At 37.3% G+C, this 12600-nt stretch overlaps 1 protein-coding gene across 7 annotated transcripts in view; it reads left to right on the top strand.

The window, feature by feature from the left end:
- The window catches only part of NUP98 (nucleoporin 98 and 96 precursor), a gene marked incomplete at both ends in the record, with an annotated part of 86985 nt that overhangs the window by 23119 nt on the left and 51266 nt on the right, over positions 1-12600 (top strand). For 5 of the 7 annotated variants that reach the window (XM_079707446.1, XM_079707445.1, XM_079707448.1 and 2 more), the window contains 3 exons: positions 2109-2249; positions 8702-8835; positions 11679-11866. In XM_079707446.1, the coding sequence (XP_079563572.1) occupies positions 2109-2249; positions 8702-8835; positions 11679-11866 (463 nt within the window). The remainder of the gene's footprint in view (positions 1-2108; positions 2250-8701; positions 8836-11678; positions 11867-12600) is intronic. The other 2 variants (XM_079707447.1, XM_079707449.1) reach the window with 1 other exon arrangement.

The following is a 12600-nucleotide window of genomic DNA, read 5'->3' as shown; positions in this document are numbered from 1 at the left end:
CTGTAAATATAACACAATTCATAAATTGACATTATTATACATAAGAATGTCCCTCAACTTGTGTAAGTCCTTTCACTCAGTATAAAAAGCCATTTGTGCATAATATAAGACCGATCTGGATAAAATATATGTTTTTATTATTTTGTAGGTTATGAAATATAGTGATTTTTAGACTGTTTCATGATTCTTCTTTCAGGGCTAATGCAAATACACACCCATCCAGAACAGAAATTTTTATCCATTTTATATATTCAGGTTTCATCTAAGCCTTTGTTTAGGGGTAAGGAAGTTTTGTTCTCTGGGGGCAAAAGAAGAATCCTGAAATTTTTACTGTAAACTGTGTCCTTTAAGGGAGTAATATAGGGACTTCCCTGGGGGTGCAGTGGTTAAGAATCCGCCTGCCAACACAGGGGACACGGGTTCGAGCCCTGGTCCAGGAAGATCCCACATGCCACGGAGCAGCTAAGCCCGTGCGCCACAATTATGGAGCCTGCGCTCTAGAGCCCACGAACCACAACTACTGAGCCTACGTGTCACAACTACTGAAGGCTGCGTGCCTAGAGCCTGTGCTCCATGACAAGAGGAGCCACTGCAATGAGAAGCCCATGCACCACAACGAAGAGTAGCCCCCACTTGCCACAACTAGAGAAAGCCCGCGCGCAGCAATGAAGACCCATGCAGCCAAAAATAAATAAACATTTTTTTTAAAAGGGAGTAATATAATTTTAGTTTTTCTTGGAATTTTCACCAGTTTCTAATGGGTTGGAACTTTAAAAGAAGTCTTATTCCCTGTTTCAAACCTGGTTTTTTTAAGGTGAAATAATCCCATTGCTATATTGTTATCTTATTATTATTAGTGAGCGTTGGACGGTTAAGGAATGCTTTGTTCATTTAGGAGTCACCCTCATTAATTTATATTGTATGCATTCTCTGAGTGTAAACTTGCTATCCTTTTTTTTGGGTTGCAATCTCAAGACAGTTTCCATTCGATATTTTTGACCTCCAAGTATTATATGTTTGAAGTGATTTTCCTGGTAAACCATATCTCTGTCAAGAAGCATTGGTATGTTAAAAAGAACTTCAGATCTTCCAAATTGCCATTAACTTTTTCTTTGGGGTGGGGGGAGGGATGGAAAAATGTTTTTAATTTATGCCAATAACTTATCCTAAAAAAACTAAATTCTTCCCACTTTACACTTTAAAAATCATTGCCAACAACACAGTCCATAAGCAAGATTCATTAAGCTTTAAAACATTACAGGTTTCTTCAGCGGCCTTCTCCCTGGTGAAGATAAGTTCTTATTCCATCCACAGATTTAGGCTGAAACTTGAATCTGTTTAGTAACCTCATCACAAGGCATTCAGCTTTTTATAAAAAAAAAAAAAAATTGTCGGAAATAGTTTTCATGAGACGGTATACTTGAAAGTGTTACTTTTTGCTCTTCAAAGAAGATATATTGGATTTGGTTTTCTATAACCTGCATGTTAGTCAAAAAGGTGACGTTTTAATTGGTTCAGTTGAGTATTTTGATTTGCAGATGTTGAAATTTAAGGAGAATTGACAATTTAAAATTCTTTAGAAATCTGTTTTACTATAGAGTAGCAATTAAGAGCCCTGGTTGTATTGTCAGATGCATCGAGGTGTGAACTCTGGTTTCACCACTTACTACGTTTGTGACATTGAGCTAATTATTAAACCCTCCATTTTCTCTTCTGTAAAATAGGGACAATAGTTCCTGCTTCAGGCTTGTGAAGTTTAAATGAGATGATAGTAGTTAACATTTAATGAATGTTAGTATCTACCAGACCTCTTCAGTGCTTAATATGTGTTTATTTTAATCGTAGGATAAATATCTAAGCTATGTATTATTATCTCATGTTATAGTTGAGGAAACTGAAGCACAGAGAGGTTAAGTATTTTGCCTATGATATATATGATGTACTCAACAGTTCTTGGCATATAGTTAGCATTTACTGTATTAGATTTTTTGTTGAAATGAGGTTATTATGAAGTTTCCAAATGTATTACATTTTTAAGTAACTGACCTCTCTGGAGTAACATCCAAAGGATCTTCTGTGGCGCTTTTTCTTTCCTCTTGTCTCCATAGCTCTTGGTGCTGGACAAGCATCTTTATTTGGGAACAACCAACCTAAGATTGGAGGGCCTCTTGGTACAGGAGCCTTTGGGGCCCCTGGATTTAATACTACAACAGCCACTTTGGGCTTCGGAGCCCCCCAGGCCCCAGTAGGTAAGTGTCAGTCACTTTAGAAGCCTTTACTCAGTTTATTTCTTGCTAATACTTAAACTCGCTGACTTGATTTTCCACCCCACCCTATCCCGTCCCTACCAAAGCGGTATATACACACAGGTCATCAAACAATCATGTAGTACAGAAGGGCTTGTAATAGGTCCTGGCCTTCCCTGTTTCCCCACTCCTAGGTTCACTCCCCCAAAGAAACCACTTTTGTTACAGCTTTTAATTCATGTGGCATGTAAGTTTATATCTCTAAATGATGTGCTTATATTGCTGTGTTTTGCTTAAGTCTACATATATCAATATTTAACTTGTTAATGGTAGATGAGAATTTAGCTCAGTTATCACCTCTGTTTTGTATTCACTTCTCCCAATATATCTGTTTACTAAATTCCCTAAGTTTAGGGGTTTTTTTTGTTGTTGTTGTAGCTGGATTTGAGACTTTTTTAAAAAATTATTTATTTGGTTGTGCAAGGTCTTAGTTGCGGCTCGTGGGCTCCTTAGTTGCGGCTTGCCAGCTCCTTAGTTGTGGCATGCAAACTCTTAGTTGCAGCATGCATGTGAGATCTAGTTTCCTGACAAGGGATCGAACCCAGGACCCCTGCATTGGGAGCGCAGAGTCTTATCCACTGCGCCACCAGGGAAGTCCCCCACAAGTTTAGTTTTATCTGTTAAAGTGTTTTTCATACTTCATTCATTTGAATACCCCTTCCTAGTTTTTGTTATATCTGCCTGCCACCTTTGTTATTATTTCTAATTTAAAATTAACTTACTTTGTAACTTAAATATCTATCTTTTTTTTAAAGAAAATTATGTTTTACCAAAAATAAAAAACTGATGTCACCTGGCAGATATAGAGTAACTGAGATGGATGAATGGAAGGAGAGAAGGAAGGAGTGAGTCTCTGTACCATTAAATTCATCTCCTGTACTATCATGATCCATGTTTCACATTTTGAGAAGCCATGCAAATTTCCATGTCCTTACATACTTTGCAAATTTAAGCCATGTCCTTACATACTTTTTCTTACTCTGTCAACTAGGAGATAGTATTTCTTGAGTCCCCTTGGTCAAGTGAGGCTAATAGTGCTCTTCCTTACCCTTCTTTTTCTCTCATTTCTTTGCCCTTTTTATATTTTTGTATTGATAAAGTTGAAAAGTACTCTCTCCTAATAATTACTGTCTTCTTCCTTTGGGGAAAGAAAAATTTAAGTTTCAAATGAGCATAGCATTTTATTATAACTGTGAAAATATTGCTGCTTAATCAAGTAATCTTTTCTCATACAGCATTTTCTTTCGCCTGGAACTTCTAATTATTTTTTTCCCTTGCATTACATTACCTGCCCTTATCACCTTCTTAACACTAGTCCAAATTCTTAAGGGTAGTATTAGAATTCTTTTACCCTGGATACCTCATTCTTTGATCTCTCTGTCCTCCTGCGGCAGTGTGAACTCTGATTACTCCCTAGGTCTTCAGCATTGCTCTAGTATATTCCCTTCAAGTCTACTCAGTGGAGACTGCTATGTCCTGGATATAGGGTTTTCCTCTTTATCTATTTCCTAAATTTTCTGGAATGTGTCTTCAAGTAACATGGATATGAAAGGTAAACTTTGACTACTTACAGTTCTGAAAACATCTTCATTTGTTCCACACACTTTAATGTTATGGAATCTGGTGTGAAAATATTTCACCCTCAGAACTTTTTTTTTTTTTTTGCGGTACACGGGGCTCTCACTGTTGTGGCCTCTCCCGTTGCGGAGCACAGGCTCCGGACGCACAGGCTCAGCGGCCATGGCTCACAGGCCCAGCCGCTCCGCGGCATGTGGGATCTTCCCGGACCGGGGCACGAACCCGTGTCCCATGCATCGGCAGGCTGACTCTCAACCACTGCGCCACCAGGGAAGCCCCACCCTCAGAACTTTGACGATACTTCTTAGATTAACCATTTCTGATAAGAAGTCTAATGCCTTTCTGATTTTTTTTTTTTTTTGCGGTACGCGGGCCTCTCACTGTTGTGGCCTCTCCCGCTGCGGAGCACACGCAGGCTCAGCGGCCATGGCTCACGGGCCCAGCCACTCCACGGCATGTGGGATCTTCCCGGACTGGGGCACGAACCCGTGTTCCCTGCATTGGCAGGCGGACTCTCAACCACTGCGCCACCAGGGAAGCCCGCCTTTCTGATTCTTGAGACTTGTTCCCCCTAGGCCCACAACCATTTAGGATTGTCCCTTTGTTCTGAAATTTCAGTGATTTGCTTAGATCCTTTCTGTCTTTTTTCTTTTTTGGCCACGCCACGAGGCATGCGGCATCTTAGTTCCCTGACCAGGGATTGAACCCTGGGCCCCAGCAGTGAGAGCGCCGAGTCCTAACCACTGGACCACCAGGGAATTCCTAGACCTTTACTGTCTTAACATTTGATTTTTTTCACCCATGTTTCTACTTTCTGGAAGTTTTTTTTAAATTGTCTTCTGAATCATCCTTTTGGATTTTTTTTAATTGTCTTTCTCATTCTCTGGAAGTTCCTTTTTTTAAGCATCCAGTTCTTAGATGCAGTTTTTTTCTTGAAACTCTGAATTTAATTGGCATTAAAAATTTTTTTAGAATTCTTCTGTTCCTTAAATTTTCAGGATTATTTTTGTTTTGATCCTATTCTTTAATACTCAGTGATGCTTTCCAGTCATATTTAAGAATAAAATAATAAAAATCTCACTGGCAACTTGTGTATCTGGGTAGAGCTTTTTCGTCAGTAGATTTCATTTGATAAGTAGTCCAGGAACCAGCTGTTAGCCAAGGGTCTTCTAAATGTTAGAATATCACATTCTTAGCTCTGGGCTGGTACAGGTCCCCTTGTTGCCCTTGTTAACTTGATTTCATCAGAGGAACTCTATCTGATATTTTGACTTATCTGTTGAGCATCAGGGATTAGGAGGATGACAGGGTATAGTAGTAGTTGTGTATATATGCTTTGCCTTGGTTCTTCTCTCCTTCCACAGTCTCAGTTCATCAAATTTAGTCTTCTTGAATCTCTCAGCTTTCTGTGCTTCAGGCAGATAGTCCCCCCTTTTGGCTGTAATCCCCTTTGAGTGTACTCCAAGATATGGTTTACTCTCTCCTGCTTGTCCATTTCTTTCTTCTAGGCATTTGTTATATTTTCTCATCTGTTCATTTACTACCTTCCTATTCTTTGTCATTGTGGGCTGTGTAGATATTTTAATTTGTTTTATCCATAGATTTTAATTAGGTCTTTGGAGCTAGCAGAGGTGAATTAGAACTCTAATTTCTCTGTGAAAATTAGAATCAGTTTTATCATAAAATTATATTCAAATTTTGTTTTCCTTAGTTTTGATTTTAGTAGGAGGTAGCATAAATACCATAACCTGCTATTTACATAGATAGCTTTTGAATGGTTTTTAATAATCCATCTTTTCCCAAAGCCAGTTAAAAGGTCCTGACAAGAATTTGATATTACAGTTATATACAGTAGTGTTTCTGCTCATTTAAATGTAGTTGTATTGATTTAGAATGTACATCTTTGCATCACAGGGTCTTAGTTATAAGGTGCTTTAGAGCTTGTGGGAGTCCATTACTTAAAAGCCTCAGCTATGGTGGCTTCCTTACAGGTTAGTCCAGTCCATTGTTTTGTTCAGGTTGTTTAGAAACCAAAACCTGCCTTTATAGAATTTCCACCCAGTAGTTCTACTTCTACATCCTAAAGCTAAGCAAAATCAGTCTCCTACAATTTCTTTGTGGTAACCTATTGCCTTTCTTTCAGATAAAGTATCAGTTTCTTCTGGTCTCAAAAGACTTGATTTTTATACCTTTTTTCTATCTCTTTAATCATTTGGTCATGATACGGTTTTTCAGTATGTTTTCAAATTATTTTGACCAGAACTGAATATTAACACCAGTAAATGATAGCTTAACTAGCGCTTATGCTTGCTTATTCTCTTATTTTTCCTAACTTATCAGCTCTCTTTTCTGTATTTTATTTGAAATAATTCAGTTAACAGAGAAGATTTCATATTTAAACATACAGAAATAAAGACATTCTCACACACTTTCCTAATTATGTATGTTTGAATTTGTTGAGGGAATTTTTATTTGAGCATACCCAGGAGGGGTGACCTATACTTGTTATATGGTGGGATCAGCTAGTGCTGGTCAGTGTTTTTTTTTAATTAATTAATTTATTTTAAAATATTTATTTGGCTGTGTTGGATCTTAGTTGCAGCTCACGGGATCTTTCGTTGCTGCGCGTGGGCTTCTCTCTAGTTGTGGCGTGCGGGTTTTTCTCTCTCTAGTTGTGGTGTGTGGGCTCCAGGGCACGTGGGCTCTGTGGTTTGCGGCACGCAGGCTCTCTCGTTGAGGCACGCGAGCTCAGTACTTGTGGAGCGCAGGCTTAGTTGCCCTGCGGCATGTGGGATCTTGGTTCCCCAACCAGGGAGTGAACCTGTGTCCCCTGCATTAGAAGGCGGATTCTTTACCACTGGACCACCAGGGAAGTCCCTGATCAGTGTTTTTTTAGTGTATAATTGGCTGTCAGGTAACAAACCGACTAGTGAATATCAGAGTTCATTAAGAATATCCAGGGATTTTTTAGTCTTATTGAATAGTCCACAGAACAACATTATGTTATTGGGTGGCTACTTTTCTGTATTTTTTTCTCACCAGTAGTCTTAAATTGGATTTAGGAACTTTCTGAATACAGATGCTTTACTATATGATCATTAAATTGACATCTCCTCTGGGTTTCACAATCCTGAGCAAATTTGTACCCTCTCCTAAAATATCAACATACAGTGTTTTAGTATTTAGTGAATACATCCAGTTTTAAGAATGCTTAATTTGACTATGGTGGATCTACCCCTTTTCATTAATTTTATTTTAATTGTCTGTTTTGGGTTTGTTGTTGATGCTGCTATTGTCTCTCCACTCCCCCACCCCCCACTCTGCTCCATTGTATTAAATTTTTCAAAATTTTTTGTTTGTGGCACTTCTTTTCCATAGATTATCTTATTATATTTTGGCTTTAGCCTTATTTTAAATGTTTATAAAGGAAAACGTATTTTTATTTCTAAAGTAACTTGTGTGATTTGATTTTTTTTATCAGTATTTTTTGAAATATTTATCTTCTGAAGAGATTTCTTCATCAATCAGGGTATAGTGCAGATTTTTTTGTTGCTGTTTTCTTTTTACCGTGTACAATTGTAGATCATTGTTCCTGTCTGATGACGTTTGTTCTTACACTTTTTTTTTTCTATTTCTTTATTTTTTTGGCTGTGTTGGGTTTTCGTTGCTGTGCACAGGCTTTCTCTGGTTGCAGCGAGCGGGGGCTACTCTTTGCTGTGCGCGGGTTTCTCATTGCGGTGGCTTCTGTTGTTGCGGAGCACAGGCTCTAAGTGCGCAGGCTTCAGTAGTCGCAGCACACAGACTCAGTAGTTGTGGCTTGCGGGCTCTAGAGTGCAGGCTCAGTAGTTGTGGCTCACGGGCTTAGTTGCTCCGCGGCATGTGGGATCTTCCCGGACCAGGGCTCAAACCCGTGTCCCTTGCATTGGCAGGCGGATTCTTAACCACTGCGCCACCAGGGAAGCCCTGTTCTTACACTTTGAAAGAAAATGGGGTGATCTTTTTTTCCTTTCAATTTTTACTTAAATGTAATATGAATATCAAATGCAAATAGTAAATATAAGGATGCCTTAACAGCCATTTTCATTTTCATTTGCTACCCTCTTCCTCTATATTCTCAGTATACTTAATATTTTTTATTCTGGAATTTTTTACTTATTAAATTAAATCAAAGATACTTTGTTATTTCCATATTGTCATTTTTAACAACTACTTAATCCACCATGTTGATGAATCATGATTTTTACAACTGTTAATGTTGGACATAGGTTGTTTCCAAGTCTTGACCATTACAGATAATAATGGTGTTCAGTGAACACTTACAAATATGTCTTTATTTTCTTTCTAGTTTAATTAAGTCCTTGGGTTAGATTTTCATGATTAAAATTATTAGGTTAAAAAATATAAAAACATTACTTGCTCTGTGTACTGTCATATTGTTTGTTTTAGACATATTAAACCAATTTGCAGCATCTCTAGAAGTCAGACTGATCCCTTTTTATATAGCTACGCCATTGATAGATAATGAATTAGATACAAAATTTCTTCAAGGTTGTTTAGGTTTACATTCCTTTGATTATTGGCAATAATGAACACCTAAGTAAAATTTTGTGTGTGTTGTCTCTTATGAAATGCTCCACATATCTTTGACCTTTTAGATTATTTGATTGTTGATTTCCTTCACAGTTTGCTCCTTTGCTCTCAACCAGTAATGCCACTGAGTGAGTCTGAACATTTTGAAGAGAATCTCAAGTTCTCTTGATTTAAGGCACTGGATCCTTGGACTGACATCTTGCTTTTTCTTTTCTTTTTTTAAAAAGCTTTGACAGATCCAAATGCTTCTGCTGCCCAGCAGGCTGTTCTCCAACAGCACATCAATAGTCTGACATACTCACCTTTTGGGGACTCTCCTCTCTTCCGGAATCCCATGTCAGACCCTAAGAAGAAAGAAGAGGTAAGTTTAAGGATGTTTCTATAAAATCTGTTCTCAGAGTAGGAGAAACTTAGGTGTAATTAAACTTCTAAGACACATTATTTATGCTTTTCACTAGGCCAGGGGATAAATTATTTTTATATCTGGAAGGCAGCATGACAGTGAAATAAGTGTTGAACTGGAAGTGAAGGCTGAGACTTTTCAACAGCCCTGATATGAGGCAGATATTATACTCATTTTATAGTTGAGCAAACTAAGGCTCACAGAGGCTGATTTCTCTAACATCATAATGTCTTAAGTGGCAAATCAAATTTTTTTTCTCCTGATTTCTACATAGCTTTGTCTTAATCTCTTAGGTTCTAGAAATGATCTTCTGTTCACTGTGTTGTGGCATTAAAAGTAGTCTTTGGTTGGTTTAATCCTGTTTTACCACTTACAGTCTGTGAGATATTGGGCATCTCCTTTTGCCTCTCTGAATGTGTTTCATCTGTAAAATGGGAATAGCAATTCTGTTCAGTGTTGAGAAATAGAATAAGTTGCTCAGTATACAGAAATAATTATTTAGCCATTTATGTCTGACTAGTTACTGTGTTCAGCACTGAGGATACCTAATAAAAGTAAACAAGAATTTATTCTCTAAGAGCTTGCTATCCAGTGAGGAAGATCAGACCTGTACATGCTTAAATTTACTCAGCTTTAGTATAATATATGCAGTAATAGAGAGATGAGCCTATCAACTGATGAATGGATAAACACAATGTTGTATGTCTATATAATGGAATATCATTCAGCCATAAAAAGGAATGAAGTGATGATACATGCTACAACATGGATGAATCTTGAAAACATGCTAAGTCAAAGAAGCCAAACGCAAAGGCCACATGATTCTATTTATATAAAATGTGTAAAATAGGCAAATCCATAGAGACAGAAAGTACATGCTTGCCAAGAGATAGAGGGGACTTCCCTGGCGGTCCAGTGGCTAAGACTCCGCACTCCCAGTGCTGGGGGGCCCGGGTTTGATCCCTGGTCAGGGAACTAGATCCCACATGCCGCAGCTAAAGATTCCACATGCTTCAACTAAAAAGGTCCCACATGCCACAACTAGGATCTGACACAGCCAAATAAATAAACAATAAAATAAATGAATGTTTAAAAAAGAGAGAGAGAGAGAGAAAGAGAGGAATTGGGAGGCACAGTATTTCTTTTTGGAATGAGGGAAATGTTCTGGAATTTAGTGGTTGTGGTTGTACAGCCTTGTAAATATACTAAAACTTAACTGAATTAAATGCATTAAAATGGTGAATTTTATGTTAGTGAATTTTATCTTAATAAAAATTTAAAAATATCACAGAGGGAAGAGCATAGATTCTTGGGTGAGTTTGATAAAGGTTTTCAGAAGAGGTAAGGTTTAACTTGTTTTGAGAACATATGTAGAAGTTGGTAGATCTAGGTCAAGACATTCCAAGCAAAGGCACAGAATTGTGAAAGATAACAAAAGAGATTTGGGAAGGTATGTTGATACTGAAGTGTAAACAGTCTGCATTGTGAAGAGAAGAATAAACTGTGATAGGTTTTATATTTTAGATATTGTTGTTTCAAGTGGTTATATAATCCCATGTATACTGTTTAGGAAAACAAATGTATAACATCCTGAAGATGCTATGGAGACATAGTAAAGGTGCCATCAAAACCAACCTGAAGACTAATTAATTTAGTTGTATGTCTCCTCCACTAACTTGTAATACCCTCAAAAATCAGGGAGAGTAATTGTATTATTATTATTATTTTAAATTTCTTTCTTTCTTTTTCTTTTCTTTCTTTTCTTTCCTTCCTTCCTTCCGTCCTTCTGTCCTTCCTTCCTTCCTTTCTTTCCTTTCTTTCGTTTCTTTCATTTCTTTCTTCGTTGCTGCACACCAGCTTTCTGTAGTTGCAGCGAGTGGGGGCTACTCTTTGTTGTGTTGCGTGGTCTTCTCATTGCAGTGGCTTCTCTTGTTGCAAAGCATGGTCTCTAGGCACGTGGGCTTCAGTAGTTGTGGCATGTGGGCTCAGTAGTTGTGGCTTGCAGGCTCTAGAGTGCAGGCTCAGTAGTTGTGGCACACGGGCTTAGTTGCTCCGCGGCATGTGGTATCTTCCTGGGCCAGGGCTCGAACCCATGTCCCCTGCATTGGCAGATGGATCCTTAACCGTTATGCCACCAGGGAAGTCCCAATTGTATTATTTTTATTCTTAGTGTTTGACTCATGGTAATTATCAGCGTTTATTAAATGGTGGATAAATGCAAGCTAATATCTATCCATTTTTTCATAGTGATGTAGATTGCATAAAAGTTGAATATTTATGGCTGTGTCTCAGTTTTTCTTGAAGGATAAGATTTTTGGTTTAATTGAAAAATAATTAGGCTTAGAATTATTTTGGTATTATATTTTCTTAAAATTGAATGTAAATATTGTCTTTGTTTTAGAAAGCAAAACAACTGCAGGCTATTCTCTTTTGTAAGATGAAGAGAAATGCACAAGGTATATTCATATGTTAGTACATTTCGATTTACAATATACTTCAGATGCAGATACTTCAGATGCAGTATCTCAATTATATTTTGAAACAAGTCAGACAAACCCATTGAAATGGGGGCTGGGGAGATGAATGAAAATCAATTATAGAGAAATAAAGACAGTTACATTAGCATTCACACTTACATACGAAGTTGGGTGGGAAATCCTTGTGTTCTGGGAGCCAAGACTCCAAGAGAGATCTAGCAGGTGAATGGCAGAGATGAGGTGTGAACTCTGGTCTTCTGATTTTTAAGGCCAGTATCATATTTGAGTTAAACTAGAACTTTCCTTGATTTTTTTGTTTTTCAGAGATTGAAACCAACAAATCCAGCAGCCCAGAAGGCTCTCACGACACCTACGCATTATAAACTGACACCCCGCCCTGCCACCAGAGTCCGACCGAAGGCTTTACAAACAACAGGCACAGCCAAGTCACATCTCTTTGATGGGCTAGATGACGATGAACCATCCTTAGCCAATGGAGCATTCATGCCCAAGTGAGTTTCTGTTAAATTAGATGTAAAATATTAATATAAACTAAGTATAAAACTGTTTACTTAAATGTGCTACAAATGTTATATATACATTTTTTTTCTTAATGTGATAAATATAGAATGTCACGAAGAAGAATAAAAATAACTCGATCACTCCGAGGGATAATCATAGTTAACATAACATGTTTTGGTTAACATCCTTCAAGTTTTGCATATATCATGTTATTTGGTTTTGTTTTTGATAAGCTAGTGCTAGTGCTTACATTATTTTAAGCAGAAGACACTGTTTTCTTACAACTCAAATTGGCCAAACTAGTTAAGAAAAAATATATATACGTATACACACATTTGTTTTCATTCCTATACATATAGATATTAATAAAATAATAAGTAATTACATTGAAAATAAATTCAGAAAAGTATGTTGAAGAGTTGTTGGTAAACATTGAAAATTATACTTAAAGTATGCAAACATGCCTTATTAGAGTGTTAATATATATACATGGGGGAAAAAAACTGAAGAAAAATACATACCAAAGTGTCAACAGTAGTTAACTTCTGGAGATATAATTTCAGGGCATTTCATTTCTCAGTTGTTTATTTTTCTAGATGCATTGCTAAACACACACAGAGGCTTTTTTTAAATACCGAATACTTTTCTAATCAGAAAGGAAAGCTTTTTTTTTTTTTTTTTTTTTTTTAAAGCTTTGGGGGAAAAAGTAGGAATTCATCTCTTA

Source organism: Hyperoodon ampullatus (genome assembly GCF_949752795.1).
Source record: "Hyperoodon ampullatus genome assembly, chromosome: 7".
NCBI classification, from domain to species: domain Eukaryota; kingdom Metazoa; phylum Chordata; class Mammalia; order Artiodactyla; family Ziphiidae; genus Hyperoodon; species Hyperoodon ampullatus.
This window is presented reverse-complemented; position numbering and strand designations above follow the sequence as displayed.